Genomic DNA, 19,429 nt, shown 5'->3' with positions numbered 1-19,429 from the left:
CTAATAATCTATTCAGAGAAGCAGTAAGCCACAAACAGCATCAACTGAGATGCCTCTATAATGTGAAATCCATGGCAGTAAGAGCAATGCCAGACTGCACTTTCCTTAATGAACTGAGTATGAGCTATAAACACTCCCATGCAACTTTTCAGCGATATCTCATTACTGCAGGAGTTAATGGCCAATATTTTGTATCTTTTTGGTTTTTGAAATGATACTAAACAGCAAGTTACAAACTAAAACTAATAAGAAATTATTCATTTGCCAGAGCTGCATTGTTCAGTGTAGCTTACTCTGTGTTCCCTACAGTACATTTTTTTCTGTAAGAGCACTTCTGTCGGAGCTGAGGAACAATATGAAATTACATGCTTTATTGTTGTAATTTGAGCCTCTGGGTATTGTGTTGGTGATGAGATTTTTTTTAAGCACTATTCTTTTATAGTTCTTTCAAAAAGAATCTCTTCCTCCGATTTCCACAGAGAACCTTAATTATTTAAGAGTACAGTCTCTAGCAAACGCTGTTGATTTAAATAAGCAGAGTTGAATCATAACGAATGTTAAAGATGGAGCACGGTTTGACTGCAGTAAAATAAACACTTTTTAATATTTTTTTCCTCTCACACTACTTTTGCCATTGCTCCTGGACAAGTCTTTGCACTGTCTTTCTAAGGTATCATAATGTATGTTTAGCAGCAGAACAGTGCTAATGGAAGAAGCCTTAACTTTACTTTTCTCATTTTTAACCTTCAGCACCCAACCTGACAGCCCTGGACTGAAACCACCCCAGACTTCGTTGTGCGCTGACATTAACCTGCATGACTTCACGCTGGAAGGACGCAGCCCGAGGACGTCCTGTCCTCTGCACTTCAGGGGAGCTTTGGGAGGAGATTTTTCCTAAAAAAAAAAAAAAAAAAAAAAAAAAAAAAAAAAAGACAACCAGAAGAAGGAGGCACCGCTATCGCCCCTGCTCGCAGCCCCGCCAGGACTGGCGGGAAGGCCTCAGCCGAGGCCCGGAGGGCTGCCCCGGCCCGGACGACTCCACTTGCCCGGCCGTGATGTGTTTCCCGGACCGCCGGATAAAACGAAACCGCTTTCCTTGCGAGTACCATCGACGAAACGAGATTTCCCGGAGCGCTCCCTGCGCAGCAGCAGGCAGGTGGCGCCGGCTCCTGCGCGGCCGAGGGCCCCTCCTGAGGGGACGGGCCGAAGCGCAACCCCGCCCCGGCGGCGGCGGTGCGGAGGGCGGGAGGAAGGAGGCCCTGCCAGCGGCGCCCTGCCTTGCCCAGGCCGGGCGCTGCGGAAGCGCAGGCGGTGGTGGCTGCGTCCCTGTCGGACTCCTTGGCGGCGGGAGGCGGAGCGAGGGCCGGGGCACAGCGGCATCCTCCAGAGCGGCCATCGCCGGTGCTCCATGGAGAAGCGGGGCGCGCCGCCGGCCGCCCCCCCGCGGGGCCCGGTGCTGCACATTGTGGTGGTGGGCTTCCACCACAAGAAGGGCTGCCAGGTGAGGGAGCGCGGGTGCCGCCCGCCTCCTCCTCCGTCGGCGGGTGCCCCTGGTCTCCCGCCTCCTCCCTCTGCTCCTGCGCTCCCTCCCTGCCCTCCCCCGCGCTGAGCGGCGCCTGCCCGGCTGCTGCCCTCAGCCTGCGGCGGGGCTGTCCGGCTGCGGCCCCGCGGGGGGCGCTTGAGCCCCTGCGGGAGGGGGCGCGTCTGGTGGGGCCGGGAGTCTTTCGCTTTAGCTCTAGGGGGCGGGTAAGGGAGCAGCTCGAAACCGCCGGGGCGCCACCAAGCGCGTTAGGGCCCCGGTTGGCCGCGGCCTCCCCCTTCCCTCGCAGGAAGGGCCGGGCTGGGCCGGGGGTACCTCAGCCGCGGGGCGGGGGCTGCCCGGCGCGGCCTTGCCTCAGCCCGCTGCGGGCAGCTGGTGGCTATTGCGCTGCGTACGTGACTGCTCCCCGGCCGGGCCCGGCGCTCCCGCCGCGGGGCGAGGCCGGGCGAGGGCCGCAGGGCGACCTCCCGGCCCTCCCACCCTTGTGGATGCTGGAGGACGGCTCGGATCGGGGCGCCCGCGTCTGCCGTGAGTCGTGCGTGTTTAGTGCATTCAGACAGAGAATTAAGAGAAAAATTGATCTGCTGCCCAGCCGGGCAGCACCGCGTTGAACTCTCACGGGTACAGCTTGTATACAACAGCCTAATGGCCCCAGGGTGTAAGTCCACCTCTAAGTTTTCTTTGCATGTCTCTTCCCTTCTTTCATAAACGCTTGACTGCTTCGTGCGGCCTGTAAGGTAGAGGAATTATATGTTGTGTGTTTCATAGGTCTGATTCTATTTTTTTTTTTTTTTTTTTAATCCTTGAAACAGAGGATGCTGTTGCCCAGCTGGGCTGCACACACGGTCGCTTTGCTGTGGCAAGAGCAGATAGATACAATGCTGGACTTGGAGCAAGTCTTTTTTCCGTAGATTGTTCTTAGTCTTTACAAAAATGGCCGAAACGATAATGAATGCGGTGATTGTTGTTATACAAGAGTTGGTCTTGTATGCATTTCATACAAGGTAGCAGAGAGTCAAATTAATATTTGTTAGTGCTTCAGTAAACAGAACAAGCACAGCATGGTAATGTAGAAGACAATTCCTCATAACAACAGAGGCTGAAGGAGAAATGTAGTAACTCATTGTAAGTGTTCTTTTATCTCTTTTTCTGAAAGATCTGCACGGTTTTGTAATGTATCCTTTCTCCTCAGAGCGTCCCAGGGCGGTTCATATGTGGATGTTTGCGGGATCAGTTCCTAGGAAGGAATTAGATCATCTAGGTGGCAAGGTTCATGGTATTTCTCAGTCACTTTCTTGTCAAAGACCATTAGGAGGTGGGCATTAGCTGGGTGTCTGTAGGAGGAAGAGCACATTTTTGCCTCCACCTTGTTGCTGGCCTCTTGGAAAAGGCATAGATTGGAGGCAAAAGCAGAGGTGGCTTTTGTTGCTTCTGTTCTTTTGGGGCCCACATTTCTTTTCTTGTAACATTATGCAGTGTTGAAACAAAAAAACCCAAACAACAACAAACAAAAAACCCCCACCCCAAAATATAAATTAGTAGCAGTGAATTTTATGTTGCTGGCAGTAAAATGTTTCTAGAAGTAAGTTTTCAGGTGTTGTCAAAAACTGGGTCAGAATACCTCTGAACCAAAGTCTTTGTTAAGTATCTGAATGAATGAACTGGAGAAGTGGCAGAGGAAGGTACCTGGGGAAGGGGACGGGGTAGCTGTGTCACAGGGAGAAGAACTGCAGGATTAGTATGACAATTGGTAGAACCACAAATGGTCAGGCTTCCTACGGGAAATCTAGCCAGAAATCTAATTTTAAATATATTCTACCTCAGATTTAGCGGGTTTGTTACTGAACTGTAAAAATCTGGAGGCAGGAGCTGCGCAGCTATTGCCTAATGAGTTTGACATCAGTAGCATGCAAGGCTCTAGAGGATTTCTGAAGAAAAGAATTAATTAACAGCATGAAACTAAGTAGACAGAGTCCTACAGGCATTCACTAAAGATAGATGATGCCTGACTGACCTGCATCTTTTGTAAGAATAAATGATTGATTTACTTCTCTGTAAAAGAAACAGAGTAGCTCGAACCTCCCTGGAACTTGATAACGAATCACACAGCACTACAAAAAAAAAAAGAAAAAAAAAAAAGAGGTACAAAAAAAAAAGGTTTGTTTTTTTTTTTTAAGGTGGAGATATCGTTAGTACATGAGCTGGTATGTGGTTAATGAACAGTGTGAAGGAGGGGAAAGAGCAACAGATTTTTGTCGGAAGAGGAACTGCTGGTCTGAATGGTGCTTGCATTGAATTTGGTCCCACGTAAGTGGCACTGGCATCGTTTACACAGTAAAATCTATGATGAGCGAACTTGAGGAATCGGTGTTGCAAAGGAGGACCGGAATGTTGTGCAAGAGTTGGATGATGAGGAGTGCTGGAGTGATAGAACTAGGCTACATGACGAAGTCGTGCAATAGGAATGAATTACAACATTATAGGCTTGCGAATTAACATGAGGAGACCTCTGAAAGAGAAAAGGGACTGCATATGATCAAGGATGAGTCACAGAAGTGGTGTGATTTGGGGGTGAGAGTGGCAACAAATGTAGTCGTATAGTGTAATAATATGTTTATTGATGTATAAAAATTCTGATCTACCTTTCAGAAAAATGGATTTGAATTCTCGCTGTCACTTCCAGGAGTGGATGAGATAGTCCTTGGCAGTCTGTTTTTCAGGAGGACATAGAAGAGCTTGGCTAGGTAGGCTAACAAAATGGATTTTGAGGCTGTATTCCTCCAGGAAGACTGTAAGTTGCCTCTGCGACTATGGGAACATTCTCCCCTTTCCCTCTCCTGCCTCTTCACCGCTGGAAAGCAGAGGTGGTTGTGGGGCAAGCTGCAACAGAGAACTGAGGTGACCAAAAAGTAAGCCGTGTTTTGGTGGGTTGGTTTGGAGCTGGTTGGTTCACAGGCTGTGTTTGCCAAGCGGACATCTGCAGAAGTCGGGCACAAGGAGAAGACCAGCCAGAGTCTCTTGAAAGTGGCAGTCTGGGACTTCTCTTTTTGGTTGTCATGTTTGATAATGGCCTTTGAAGTATTCATTGAACCACTGCGTTAGACGCAATTATATTCCAAGAGACTGTTGGAGAGTGAAGAATAAGGAGGAAAAAATAACTGTTCAGTCTAAAAGACAGCGTTGGCACAAGAACAAGCGGATATGAACCGCCTGCGGGCGCGCTGCAGGTTGCATACAAGAAACTACTAATTGCAGAAAAGCAAAGTTCCAAAGTGGCTTCAAATGGCAGTAAGTCAGAGTGGATTTGGGGAGCCTCAGATGGCGAGATCATACAACTAGCCTGCCTGTTGTAACAGGAGTTTACCTGGTTTGCCAGAGAAGGCTCCTTTTGGGTTCTGTGTTTCCGTCTCTGTTTTCTCTGTAGTCTTACTAGGAAATGCATGTGGAGTTTGATGTTTTGTCAAATTTCTTGATGCTAGGTGTTTTCATTAGCTGACTTTCCCTCTGAAGCTGCAGTACGGAAGGAAGGGGATAGAAATATGTGTGTGGTGTAAAGCTGGTGTGTACAGAGGTGTGTAACTTGAAACTGAGCTCTGACGTTGCAGATTCTCTGTCTGGGATTGCTGTTGGTAATGAATAATTTGATTCTTACATGTTCATAGACGAGTGCTGTTCCAGTTAGATCCTGATGTCTGAAGTGTACAGCTCTTCCTGTTGATTAAATGTTTCTTATATTGTAAGTTAACCTATAGAGCAAAGACTTTTATGTGCAGTTTGGATATATGTATATATATCTTTTTCTTGCATAGACTTGAGAAGCAATCCGTATAAAATTGTTTACAAAAGAGAAGGAGAGTCAGGGAATTCGTCCATTTGTGTGCCTTTTTATTGATAGCATGAGCGCAATGATCGTTCCACGTGTTCCTTCCAAGGGTCCACTGTTGGACCGTGCGTCTTTTTGCTGGATGAAGAAGGATTATGTAAGAGACAAAGTGAAGGTTTACCATATGTACGTTGTTTAGTCTGAGGATGCAGTTTCCTGGGTAGTTGTTAAAAACTTGGAGCTGCCGCTCACTGTCACGAAGGCTTCGTGCTGTGTGACAGAAGCACGTTGCATTTTCAAAACTAAAAATCCTGAGCACATTGGAAGGAGTTATTTTTTAGCAAGTATGGAGTAAGCTTTTGGAGAAGCTGTAGGCTTTTGTTTGCTTACACGAGCAGATTGCCAGCCTGCTTCTTTTGGCCTCTTAGCTGCTGACTTGGACTGTGATCCCCATGAGGTGGTCCAAAAGTGCTGCCTGCTCTATCTTTTTGCCGAGGAGAAGAGGCAGTTATGGCAGAGTGCTCAGAGAATGGGAAGAGAGGCTTGGATGGAAGTAGGTCCACCTAGTAGTTGGCATGCTCTCGACATGTACCGGTGGACTTGTTACGGGACCCCTCCTCGGTGTGTAATTAAATAGCAAATGTCCTGAAATGGGCGGTGCTCGTGGGTGGTATTTGATCATGCTCTTCATTCATGTGAAATTAAATGACTAACATTTCACTAGTATTCAAAAAGAAATTGCCTTTTTGTTACCTGTTTGCTACTGCTAAGAGGAGTGGCCTCAGGAGAAAGGAACAGCAAACACAGCCCTTCATCATATGTGCTTGCTCCTCCTCTTGTCCGTTAATGTAAAACATGTGGTTTTGGTGCGATAGGAGTTTCTACAAGCTTCTCGGGTTCTACAGGACGCAAGTCGCAAAAGCATTGGGGCACAAATTGGTAGTAAGAGAAGCCTGCCACAGAAATGGTGTGATTGTACCTGTAGCTGGTTGGCCCATTAGTTACTGCAGCAGGTTACTGGTCCAGCTCTTTGGCTCTTGTTGTGTTCTGTTGATCTCCTGCTTCAGTATAGGATGGTAAGACTCGGATTTTAGGGCTGTTTGTGCCTTTCTTCTAGAGCAGCTGGTAGCAAATTCCTCAGCAGTTTTCAGGAGCTGTAGTAGTAAATTGCTGGTGATTTCAGAGCAAATAGAGGGAAAGGAAGTTTTTTTCAGAGTCATGAAACGCTTCCTCTTATTAATGAGTGAGCAATAAAGCACTTAATTTGCCTTACAACATTTTAATTCTTGAAAGCATTAAATGATGCGGAAAGTCCTTATCTGTCTTAGGATAGAGGTCTTTAGCAAAAATGTAACCTGAACAGAGCTTGACTAGTAGATGCAAGTTGTATGTTGAAAAATACATGGAGAGACCTTCGCTTTATGGTGAAGGTGGAAGACTGAGAGTCGTGAGGTATAGTTTTCCACTAGTGATCCTGTGTGCCATGATCCTTGTTTGAGCTCTCTGTCTCCAAGCTTTATTTATGTGAGGAGATAGAGAGATAATAGACTCTGATGGTGTAGGAAAGCTTAAAATATCCCCAGTACTCTAAAAATCGTTCATTTTGAAGGCAAAGTTACAATGAGAACTGATTTATTTGAAAAGGAGAGGAAGGAAAGTTTCAGCAAAGCTGGAAAAATCTGCAGGCAGGAGAGCAACACCCAAGTCCCTGGAAGCCCTCTGGCTGGTTGCAGAGGAAGCAGATGCTCACTTCATGACTGTACTGCCTGGCCTGGCACAAGTATCCCTATCACCTCTTGATGCCACCAGGCTTTGAGGCCATGACACCCAAGTAACTCAGGCTCTGTGTCACCACCAGTCAGCCCATACATAATCTCACTTCACTTGGGGCAAGGGCCAGCTTTTCTGCACTCAGTGTTCTGAGCAGTTCTGCATGTCGCCTCTGACCTTGTGCAGTGGGTGACCGTTGTCTTGCATATCCTCTCAAGGCTGTGTTCCCGTGGAATCCCAAAGCTTGTCCTAAGGATCTTCAAGGTACTTTAACTTTTTAATGTAAATGTGATGTTTGCTTTCTCCAAAGCAGAGTCTGAGTTGCCTGTCTGTGTGGCTGTTTTTCTGTGTGGAGTATGTTTGAAGACCGATCCCCCTGTCTTGCCTGACCGTAGGTTTTCTTCCTGGCATGCAAAAGCAACTCAAGATCAGGAGTGAAACAGCTGATACCTAAGTTTTAAAGAGACTGAATATGATCGAGAGAAAAGAATGCCCTTTAAGAGTTTTTCCCTTCCTGAATTGTGTATGTGCTCCTCCGGTCATTTGAGAGCTTGAAGTACTTGAACTCCAGAAGGTAATGCAGAAATCAGCATGTGACGTGGCCTGAGCGATCTGTGCACGTGGCCTTTTTTACTTATGCCTAGGGAGCCTACGTCTTCAAGCAGAATTGTTGGCAAGTTAGGCTTGACTTTGTTTGCAGGATTAGGGGGTGTCTAAGGAATGAGTGAGTTCAGGCTGCTGTTTTTATCAACTCTTTGGAGCACTGCCTACATTTCCAGGTCTCCTGCATCCTCGACTGCAGCACTTGCTTCCAAGAGGGAAATACTAAAGTCACTCTCTTTAGTTGATTCCACGGGCAGCCTTTCTGGAGGCATCTTTCTTTTCTTTTATTAAGGGGAACACTTCTAGCCTGTCTCATTCCCCGTTTGTTTGCTGTCTTTCTTCTAAGACTGCTTTACTGGATAATTACTTTTTTCTCTTGATTTTTACTGACCCAGTCGTTGCTGTGATTCTGTTGATGTGCTTGACGCTCTTAGCAATGTAAGTGAAGTGTATACTTTGTTGTCTTTTAAAGTCCTTGTGTCTTTGTTTTGGGGGAGCACAGCAGGCAGGTATTATGCAATAGGTCATCTTCTCTAGTGATTAAACAAAGTCTTGGTAAAGGAACAACAGAAACAAAAAACAACTTGAAAAGGAACTAGGCTGGAATCAAGCTGAAGAGCTTTGTTCCTGGCTCTATTGATGATAACCTGTAAATGTTAGCACAATTCCTTTGGTTTTGTTCCCTGATTGTAATAATGCTGTTTAAGCACTTCAAAGGACCGTTATGAGCATGAAATCTCTTGGTGAAGTTAATCATAGCATACATCGAGTATCAAAGATTAGCCTGTTGTCTAAAATACGTGGATTTGCTTATGTTCAACAGGTTGAAACTTTGAAGGAAGCTTTTAGCTTTCATTAGAAAGGCTGCTCAAATTAGCATGGGTTGCTAATCATTTGAAATATGCAATGCATTGCTGAGTACACATGTAATTGCTATCTTGCACTTCTGTGAACAATACACAGATTCTGATCTCTTGTGTAGAATTAATGATGGGTTCCATGCTTTGCATATCTTTGTAATCAACTTATTTAGTATTTTGTGTTTGTTGTTCAAGAAGAACACCCCAGGTATGGTGGATTTTTGTCTGGTTTTGTTTCTTTGTTCAGTTTTTCAAGCTTTAAAGAGTGCTATGCTTTGATAATCTTGCAGTTGCTTCCTTGAAGTCCCAGACAGGAAGTAAAGTATTTCTTTGAAGGATTTCATACTGGATATTTTCTCCATAGTTGCCCTGATGTGTGAATTGAGAGAAGGTTCCTCAATACTTATTTGCAGTTATGTAATGCTTGCCATAATTATTGTTAGCTTTCATCTTATGATCTGTCAGTTGTTTCTATGTGTCATAACATCCGAGTAGTTATTTCAACGTTCTGTACCAGGAATCTTGACCTTTCTTTTGAAGAAATTAATGAATGCTAAATCAGTAAAATATGTGTTTCTGTACCTCTGTGTCCTGGTTTGGCTAGGACAGAATCACAGCCCAGCCATGCTGGGCAGGCCATGAGCAGTTTCAAGCCAGCCAGAGCAGCTGACCTGAGTTAGCTGCAGGTGTAGCCCATCCCGTAATGTCATGGTCATTATAAAGGGAGGAGGTTATGCTTGCTGGGGTTGCTCCTGCTCCTCCCTTGGCTTCTGCTGAGGACTACTCTGTAGTACATCCTGACAACAGCACGTTCATTTGGCTGAGTATTTTTCTGTTTATACTAGTGGTGTTTTCATTAAATGTGTTGTACTTTTGCCCACAGGTCTTCTCTCCCTTTTCCTAACTCCCTGGTTGGTGAAGGTTCACCAGGTGATAGAGCAACTGTTACAATTTACCCCTGGGTACAGGTTAAACGTAAGACTCTGTCACACCTTTCATCTACCCATTTCAGAATGCTTTCAAATAATAACTTGGGCTCTCAGCACTTATGTAAAGGCGGCAACATAATTTACATACATATATAATAGAGGAAGGCTTAAAGCTGTAGAATCACTGAGCAGAGGTCACTCAAATTGGAGTAAACTGGAACTTGCAAGTCTTGACTTTGCATCCCCTGTCCTAATACTGCCTTATTTTATGATATGTGTCTAATTTTGATAATCTGTCCTGTAGCTTGTATAGCTGAATTATTACACCTAGGCAGGCACGTTGTTTCTAAAAGCACTCTCAGAAAGCTGTGAATACAATATGTGAAAGCAAGTTCCTTGCCTGCTCTGGCATGCTGGCGGACAGGGCTGCCTGCTTCATTGGGGTTTCCTGGAACAGAGCATGTTCTGCATTTTGTGATGTTGCTGTGTTTGTGTAGCTTCTCGGCCTCATACTTGGTAGTGAGCCAGATTTGTCTGCTCTCAGGAGTAAATCTAATGTTGAAACTTGTAAGGAAGGAGCATGTTCACGAGGAGCCGTTCTGGAGCCATCAGATGTCCTGTGTTAAAGAACCAGAATGCTTGATGTCTTGTAAGACAAGGTGATTGCTCACTCGGACTCCATCGGTTCAGCAATATGTGAATTGCACGCAATGGCTGTTCCTGAACTGACGAGTAGATGTGCTTTAACGTGGGCCTACAGTCCTGGTCCTCCATTTTCCCAGGAGAAGGAGGATTCACTGTACTATTTGACAACTCCCTGCCAGTATGCATGGACTCCTTCCCATTGGGAACCAGTCTGTACTAGTTGCTGTGTTGGGCAGATGGCAGGAGTAGAGCTGAGAGCTGCCCTCTCTTGTTTCATTAAGGAAGCTGCCCTTTCTGGTACCTTGTATCTTCTTAGGAGTTCATCCTATATGAATTCTAACTTACTTTCTGTAAGACCACGAAGTCTTGTCTTCAGGGCAGAGTTCCCTAGCAAGTCCCCTAGGCTGGAATGGTTGCAGGAGTCTTACGTTCCTCTTCTGGGAGGAGTAGGGTTTTTTTTGTTGTTACTTACTTCCTTTGAGAAGACTGATGTGAGCAAAAGTTCCAAGCACAGGATTTATGTCTGACTTGAACTGTATGACTATAAAAATAAAGTGTTAAGTAATTGTAAAGAGTGTCTAAAATGCATACTACTGTGACTTTGAAAACAAATACAAAGATTTCAGTGTTTTGGGTTATTTTGTCTCTTAAGGGCCTAAAAGTCAAAACTTTACTAACCTAGCCGGAGTTTTTGAAGCAACCTTGAATGGTTATGTTGTGCATCTGTAGCAATACAAATAGTGTCTTAGAACTTGTGTAAGTGGATGCTGTGTAGCTTTAGTGATACGGGAACGTGGGGAAGTTCCAGTTTCAGAAACTGGAAGGATAGAAAAACTATGCCCTACCTCTTTGTGATTTCTTTTGCTGATGCTCTGTGTGTGTATGTAATGGATTTTTAAATATATAAATATGTATGATACTTATTTCTATAAATACATATTGTTAATATTCTGCATATACATGTTTATATAAATATGCATGTGTATTATGCATAGTTATTACACACGTAAATATTTATATAACATATTTTAAACTCTGTTGTTAGAGTTCGTTATATTACTGCATAGGCATTATTGTTATATGGATGGGCTCATCAGCCTGTAGATCCTGATCTTGGTTCTGTCGTACAACAATGGGGAAAGTGTCATTTAAATCTGTTTAAATTGTGAATTAAATAATAAATTGTTCTCCGTGTGAAAAGACTAAGAAAGTTCTTAGATTTTTCGTTTCACTGCATGCTGCAGTTGTTATGGTGATTCAGATAAAATCACTGATGTGCTGGTTTTATCTGGATCTGGCTATGCTAGAACTAATATATCAAGGAAACTTCATTTAGAAATCCCTACTTTGAGTGAAGAACAAATACTGATTTATTTGAGGGATCAAGTTTTAAGTGTAATCTTAATCTGTGGGGTGTTCTTGGTCACCGCTGCTTAGTGTTGTACTCAATACTCAAACATCTTTCTGCTTTTCTTTCTTAAATGGGAGAGGAAGAGTTGCTATCCTCAAAATACGTTGAAGTGATTTATGAAGGAAAAAGTTTTTCTAAAAAAGGATGTGATAAGTGGGTTTTGCTGATCTCCTTTTCTTCATTTGAAGCAGTTATTCTACCTATCTGTGCAGTACAAGTAATGGGAGAGATCATCAAAACAATTATTCAAAGAATGGAATGGGTTGGCTCCCTGTAAATTAGAGTCTGCAACTTATGGAAAGCATCCTTGCCTTTAACACAATGCTGTCATTCTAAATAGTTCAGATTTTTTCGAGATTTGAGATTAAAGCCTCTCTCCGCTGAACCAATGGAAAAACTTATTTGGGTCTAGATTTTTTTAATTTCTTCTCTGAAGAGAAATCTTCCAAAACACCCATATTACAGAGGAGAATTTATATTGTAACTATGCTGAATAAGAGGGGTTGACTTGTAAGTGGAGTAGTTCAAACACGTGATAGTAGATGGAGTGGGAAGGATGGGGAGTTTATACTGACTCGCCAGTACGTTTTAAATCATCACTGTTGAGTGTTCACTGGGGTTCTTACTGCGATTGCTAACACTTAACACATTTCACAGGTAAGGAAAACAACCTTACCTGAGCGTAAAGTTCGCTAGAATTAATGACAACTACCTGTCTAATGTTTGAGTGTGATAGTTTAAGTAGACATTCACATATATTTTGGAAATTCCTTTTTTGTCAGTGTCCTTTTTAACCTCTCTTCTGATTGTGTACTTGTAACTTAGAAGAAGACAATATCAATGCATTATTTTAAAGAAAAGCTATCGTGTTCCTAAATGTAGGAACTGAAATACATTTTCCCTTGCCTGCACTCATCTTTTCTTAACTGTGAGTTAATGAATGTCTAGTAAATATATTCTGGCTAGGAAATCCCTTTAAAAACAAGGAACCAAAACAGATTGCCTAGACTTTTTTTTCATTTCACAAACAAGAAAGGACTGTGTATCAGTAGTGCTTTGCATCCAAACAGTTAGACTGAATACAAATGGCATATAAAAGGTTAGTTAATGCAGAGAATTGCAGAAAAATAAAAATATCAGTTTCAGAAATTCAGTCGTACTTCATTTTAGGGAGTTTTTAAAAATTATATTTTTATTTTAACTTGGTAATGCGTAAGAGTTGAAATACTACTTTGTGTAGTGAAGAGCACAGTTATTGATTTCCCCACTAAATCACGACACGGTATTCTGTATTGGTTTTAGTGATGAAAGCCATCAAGAGCTATCTGCTCACTGAACAAGACCATCTGAACAGGCAGAAAGCATTGCCATCAAAATGCCTTGACAGGCACAACCAGCTGTAATGAAGATCCCTGACGTTTGGAAAAGTAAGAAATGAGTGGAGATTCTAATTCATGTTTTATGTAGTTTATTCTGAAGTCTCTGAGGAGTTTGGCTTTGAATTTGAATTTCATTTTGTTTGAGGAGTCTTTTAATTCACTTGAGGAGACAAAAAAACTATAAAGTCTGCTCCAGCAGTCAGCTCTGAAAACTTGCATGTATTTCTTTGTTCCTACTGACTACTGAGCTTTATTAAAAGACTTTATTCCTTGTATTTGCAGGCATTTTTTGTAATGCATATACGTATTAATGACAAAGAAGGGAAGTTGAGGTGCATGTTTATGCATGCACATGCATATATGTATTGATTTACATAAAAATCCATTGTATTTAAATAAAAAATTAGCTTATCTCTCTTCATCTGTGAAGAGGGAACAAAAGCTGTGAGACAGGTGTCTTCTGTAGTCCTGTCTCATCCCTGTCATGATTGGTTTTGGGTTTAAAGTGGAAGATGGAAAAAAAAATAATATTTTTTAAGTTGCCTTAACTAGGAACATTTTACTGTGCAGTTTGTGTACACAGGCTGAGAGGAGGATTTTACTGAGGCTCCAGTTGTTCAGAAATGCAGAAGTGATTCTCTCTACCCCATTATTATCACTTTTATACATGTGCACTGCTCAGTTTCAAGATTTTCAAGAACTGTGGGGTTTTGGCTTTGTGTGTGTTTGTTTTAGGCTACTCGATGTTTTTATAGTACTTTGGTTTTGAAATAATGTTTCTTCTATGAAAAAGATTCCTAACTGCAATTGATGCAAGTCTGCAAATTGAGCTGTAGAAATCAAGCAGAATGTCTAGAAGATGAGGAACAGTTAGGGTGAGTTTCATCTGCATGAATTCAGTCATCTGCACGTTAGGCTTAGAAGTCTGAGCTAGCTGTCTTCGGAAAGGATGGAAAGAAACAGATCAGATGAATCATCCTCTGCAGGTGTCTGTTTTCTCCAACTATCCAGAATGCTTAGGAAAACTGGCTCGGAGATCCTGCTTTTTGGCATGTAGTCAGTTGCCGTGAATCCCACCTGCAGGGACTACTTTTGAGAAAGTTTGACTTGACTCTTGGAAGTGAAATCACTGGGAACTCTTAAGTTGGGGTAGGGGTGGAAGGGAGTTCTCCAGGGCATTGCATGCTGTCCTTGCTGTTGGATTGTCCTTTTTCTTTTTCCTGCCTGGTATTTCCACCCTTTCAGCCTCTGCGATGTGAGGCAGTACTTCTACAAGCAGGAATCTATTAAACTATGCAAATGTGATTCCTCCTTAGAAACCAAGGTGCTTCCTACATGGATCCTCTTGGAGAGGGGGAGGGATAATATGTCATAATGCAAATCAAGCCTATCATAAAATATGTATGTAAACCAGATTATTTAGGGCCACCTATGCAATCTTAATTCTGCTTTGAGTTTTGTGATTGTCTCACTTATACACACACACACATGCATACAGAAGTCTCTATATTAGAACACATATTTTTGAATGAGGCAGGCTAATATAAAACAAGATTATCATCGGTGCCACTAATACCTGTTTAGTTTGTTGAATTTGGAACAGTGAGAGCCTGCAGAAATCCCTGTTGCTGGGAGTATCTGATAGCAGCTGAGGTGTTGATAGCATATTGTGAACTAGAGCAAAGTTCTTTGGCAAATTTCACACTGTCAAAAGAACACAGGAGCCAGATCTCTTAACTTTATTCTGGACTTTAAAAAGAGTATTCTTTAGTGAATAGATGTTTTTCATATAGCTTGAATTGTCCTACCCTTCTTTCCTTTAAATATGTTTTCTAATTAATTGTTTTGTTTGGAGTGCAGAATACAAAGGAATTCTGTAAGTGCTTGGAAACAATGATGTCTTAGATCCTTGCTTACAGTATTTCTCTGTCAGGAATGATGCTTTGAAGGCACTCACTGAAATCTAAGAGACCTGGGGTTTCCTCTGTATTTGATGGAAAGAAGCTTTTGCAGAGGGTGAAACTGAACCCCACTTTCTTGGCCGTGCAGTGAAATAAAATACCTTATTGGGGACATTCGTGTAGATGCGCCTTGAGAGTATCTGTATTTTAAAACTTAGTAATAAATAAAGCACAGCTGCTAAGGTTACTCCTGCTGCAAGAATCCAGTAATGATTCTGTAAACAGTGTTTTCAGCCAGACAGTTTGAATCCGGGCAGCATCAAATTCTACAGTACAATCCTCTCCTGTACTACAAATATTTACATGAAGCTTCAAACATTTTGATTTTCTTATAATCTGTGATTTGAAAAGGGTAGAAGGGAATTCTCAGGATTTATGTGTGTACTAAATGGCAGGCAGTTTCTCTGCTCCTTGTATGTTGCTAATTCCAGCGTTTCGCTCCTTTGAAAGTCAGATGCCCTTCTGTTTTGCTTAGTGGCACATTTTGTTTAAAGGGCTGTATGGATTCTTGATAATTAACAAGAAGTTAAGGTTTGGATGCCCTCCTGCTTCCCCTGCCAAAATTAATCCTTTTTCTGCTGCATGTCTTTTTCTTCTCACCCCCTTGTTTTATTATTCTTTGAGTTTCTTATGTTTAGCTCTGAATTTTGGTCATTCACCAGACCTTTATTTTTTTTTTTGTGCATATTTTAAAGATCTCTTTTTATAACGTGAGGAGTAATAAAACTTGAAATTGATACAGCAAGTAGCAAGGCTGATTCTTGTGGCGTTTTCTTGTTCTTTGTGCTTTTTTCCCCTGTTGGCAACAGTTGTAGAAAGAGTGACACGGTGTGGTGAAGGTGAAGAATCTCACTTTTCTTGATTTATTTCCCATTTCTTCAGTACTCATCCTTTACAATGATTTTATTATCCATAAAATGTTAAGATTTTCTCTATGCTTGCTTTGTTATGCTTTTTTATTTGACATGTATATGTCCGTGGAAAATTTCCATGTATGCATTTTACAGCTCACTAGTTTATAGCTGAATATCCTTCAAGAGGAGTTGCAGTATCTTTAAACGGTTTCTTCTGCTGGTAAATTTGTGCTTAGATTTTGTTCAGTAATTTAAGAAATGCAGGTCTGGAAAAAAAAGTTGGTGAAAGTGGCTGGAAACCCAGAGGGGTCTCCATGGTAAAAGAAGATGAAAGGATAGTACTGACAAGATGCTGATTATGAGGATCTCTGTTAGACATGTAGCCTAGTGCAAGGAATAGAAAGGTTGTCCCTATTTCTAGGAAAACAAGGTAAATGGCAAATAAATGAAAGGTGAAATTGAAAAGCAGGATTTCTGGGGGAAAGGAAAAGGTAATGCTTTAGGCCAATGTGTAGAATGCATTACAGTCGAGGACTAAAAATACTTAAAAGCAGTATTTTTCTGTTAGTATAGTTTCTGAGATGATTCAGCATCTGGTAGCGTAAAATAGTCTTGCATGCGTTGGAGCGTTACCTAGCCACGAGCACTTGAAGGGGCTGAGAACAAAATTTGATTTCAGGATATATGTGCCCTAGCAATGACCCCTGCTGATGTTGCAGATGCAGCAATGTGCTGCTGACTATGTGCGTACAAGGGCGAAGGTATCCACCTGCTGGGTGATGTTTTCTGCTTGAAAATCTGTTTCATGTTTCTCTTGAGGAAAAGGTGCTAGGCTGGGTGGAAGCACTGTAGAAGCCAAATCTGCCTAAGCCCAGTCAGTTAGACCACACGTGAGTCAGTCCCTGGGTGCTTTGGAGGAAGAGGCAAGGAATGCTAGTAGGAAGAAAAACTGTTTCATACCATGCTAAAGAAAAGGTGCTAAGCCAAATCACAGAGGCTTGCTTGTTTGCTAACAGTAATGTATTCTCTCTTTGCCTCCCCTCTGTTTGTGTTTGTTTAGGTTGAATTTTCCTATCCTCCCCTAAAGCCTGGAGAAGGACATGACAGCCACAGTTTACCAGAGGAATGGAAATACTTGCCCTTTCTTGCCTTACCAGATGGTGCTCACAACTATCAGGAAGGTAAGAAACGAGAGAGGAAGTTGTATGTACTACTTCTACTGCAACCAAAAGAAAATCCTGATATTGAGAATGGACCACTCAGTGGATCAGGAATTGGCTGGATGGTCACACTCAAGAAGTCATGGTCATGGCTTGATGTCTGAGTGGAGACCAGTGATGAGTGGCATTCCTCAGGCGTCAGTATTGGGACTGATGTTCAGCATCTTTGTTGGAGACGTGGACAGTGAGATTGAGTGCACCCCCAGCAGGTTTGCTGGCCGCACCAAGCTGTCTGGTGCGGTCGACATGCAGGAGGGAAGGGATGCCATCCAGAGAGACCTGGACAGGCTGGAGAGGTGGGCCCATGCAAACCTCATGAAGTTCAACAAGGCCAAGTGCAAGGTCCTGCACCTGGGTTGGGGCAATCCCAAGCATAAATACAGGCTGGGTGATGAGTGGATAGAAAGCAGCCCTGCAGAGGAGGACTTGGGGGTGCTGGTGGATGAAAAACTGAATATGAGCCGGCAACGTGCGCTCGCAGCCCAGAAAGCCAATGGCACCCTGGGCTGCATCGAAAGCAGCGTGGCCAGCAGGTCGAGGGAAGGGATTCTGCCCCTCTACTCCGCTCTGGTGAGACCCCACCTGCAGTGCTGCATCCAGCTCTGGGGCCCCCAGTGTAAGAAAGACATGGACCTGCTCAAGCGGGTCCAGAGGAGGGCCACGAAGATGATCATGGGTCTGGAGCACCTCCCCTGTGAGGACAGGCTGAGAGAGCTGAGGTTGTTCAGCCTGGAGAAGAGAAGGCTCCAGGGAGACCTTAGAGCTGCCTTCCAGTACTTCAAGGGGGCCTACAGGAAAGGTGGGGAGGGACTTTTTATCAGGGAGTGTAATGATAAAACAAGGGGTAATGGTTTCAAACTGAAAGAAGATGGATTTAGATTAGATATTAGGAAGAAGTTCTTTACTGTGAGGGTGTTGGGACACTGGCACAGGCTGCCCAGAGAAGCTGTGGCTGCCCCCTCCCTGGCAGTGTTCAAGGCCAGGTTGGATGGGGCTTGGAGCAACCTGGTCTAGTGGAAGGTGTCCCTGCCCTTGGCAGGGGGATTGGAACTAGGTGGTCTTTAAGGTCCCTTCCAACCCAAACCATTCTGTGATATCTGGACAGTTGATCAACAATTCTTTTTACCAGTAGACTTCCTGTGCTTTTTGTTTAAGTGGCAAAATACATTGGCAATGATATGTTGCTTCAGAGTTTAAAGTGAAACTAGATCGTAAAGGTGTATCTCCTACATCAAGAATTAGATGTCAATAAAAGCTTAAGGGTTACGTACCACTTGTGTGTAGTCCTAGCATAAAACAAGGCTACCAGCTTTCTCGGAAGTTCTTTGAAGGGGGAATAAACTCTTGAGTAAAACCTAATCCAGTTTTGAGGTAAGGGAAAAATTAAATTCTAAAATTCAGCTTTATAATGTATATAGTTGTCCTGGGTTTGGCTGGGATAGAGTTAATTTTCTGCCTAGTGGTTGGTACAGCTGTGTTTTGGATTTAGTGTGAGAATAATGTTGGTAACACAACTGATGTTTTAGTCGTTGCTAAGTAGTGCTTATCTTAAGTCAAGGATTTTTCAGTTTCTCATGCTCTGCCAGGTGCACAAGAAACTGGGAAGGGAGCATGGCCAGGAGAGCTGACCTGAACTAGTCAAATGGATATTCCATGCTGTAGGATGTCATGCTCAGTGCATGAACTAGGAGGAGCTGGCTAGGGGGAGATGTGGGCTGATCCCTGCTCAGGGGCGGGCTGGGTGTCGGCCTGTGGGTCGTGAGCAATTGCGTTGTGCATTTCTTGTTTTTCTTGGGGTTTATTTCTCTCTCTTTTTGTTATCTTCCTTTTCGTTACTATTATTATTTTTATATTTTATTTTATTTCAGTTATTAAACTGTTCTTATCGCAACCCACAAGTTTTACTTCCACGCACACACCCCCCGATTCTCCTCCCTGTCCCCACCAGTGTGGGAGGAGTGAACAAGCAGCTTTGTGGTTCTTAGTTGCTGGCCAGGGTTTAACCACAACAGTAGTCATTATGAATTTTTTTTTTTTTTTTTTTACCTCCACTAATTTAGAGATTCTTAGGATGACCTGAAAGTCATTCAGTATCTGTAGAATGACGTGTTTTGAAAACCAGCAAACGTAAAGGGCAGGAACAGGAGCTTTAGTCTATTTGTCAGCAGAGTGAAGATAGAATGATTCCTTTGCCATGTAGTTACCAGCCAGTTCACTGCAGGGTTTGGGTTTTGTGTTGGTTTTGTTTGTTTGGTTTGGTTTTGGTTTTTGTTTAGTATTGCATTTATTTCTTTTGTTTCTTTGACAGCAGTTCATTCATTGCGATGACGTTTATATGCCTGTTCCGTTGTTTAATCTTTTTTTTTCTACAGAGCAGTGAACAAGGAAGTCACTTAGAACAGCGAAATGACACAAACCCTTTAATACTACTTTT

At 43.0% G+C, this 19,429-nt stretch overlaps 1 protein-coding gene across 1 annotated transcript in view; it reads left to right on the top strand.

Moving 5' to 3' along the window:
• The first annotated feature begins 1,408 nt into the window (after positions 1 to 1,408).
• The window catches only part of AVL9 (AVL9 cell migration associated), a 42,961-nt gene continuing 24,940 nt past the window's right edge, over positions 1,409 to 19,429 (top strand). The window contains exons 1-2 of the mRNA XM_086468541.1: positions 1,409 to 1,501; positions 16,836 to 16,956. Of these exons, the coding sequence (XP_086324667.1) occupies positions 1,409 to 1,501; positions 16,836 to 16,956 (214 nt within the window). The remainder of the gene's footprint in view (positions 1,502 to 16,835; positions 16,957 to 19,429) is intronic.

The sequence above is a fragment of the Leptosomus discolor genome, chromosome 7 (assembly GCF_034619465.1).
Source record: "Leptosomus discolor isolate bLepDis1 chromosome 7, bLepDis1.hap2, whole genome shotgun sequence".
NCBI classification, from domain to species: Eukaryota; Metazoa; Chordata; class Aves; order Leptosomiformes; family Leptosomidae; genus Leptosomus; species Leptosomus discolor.
This window is presented reverse-complemented; position numbering and strand designations above follow the sequence as displayed.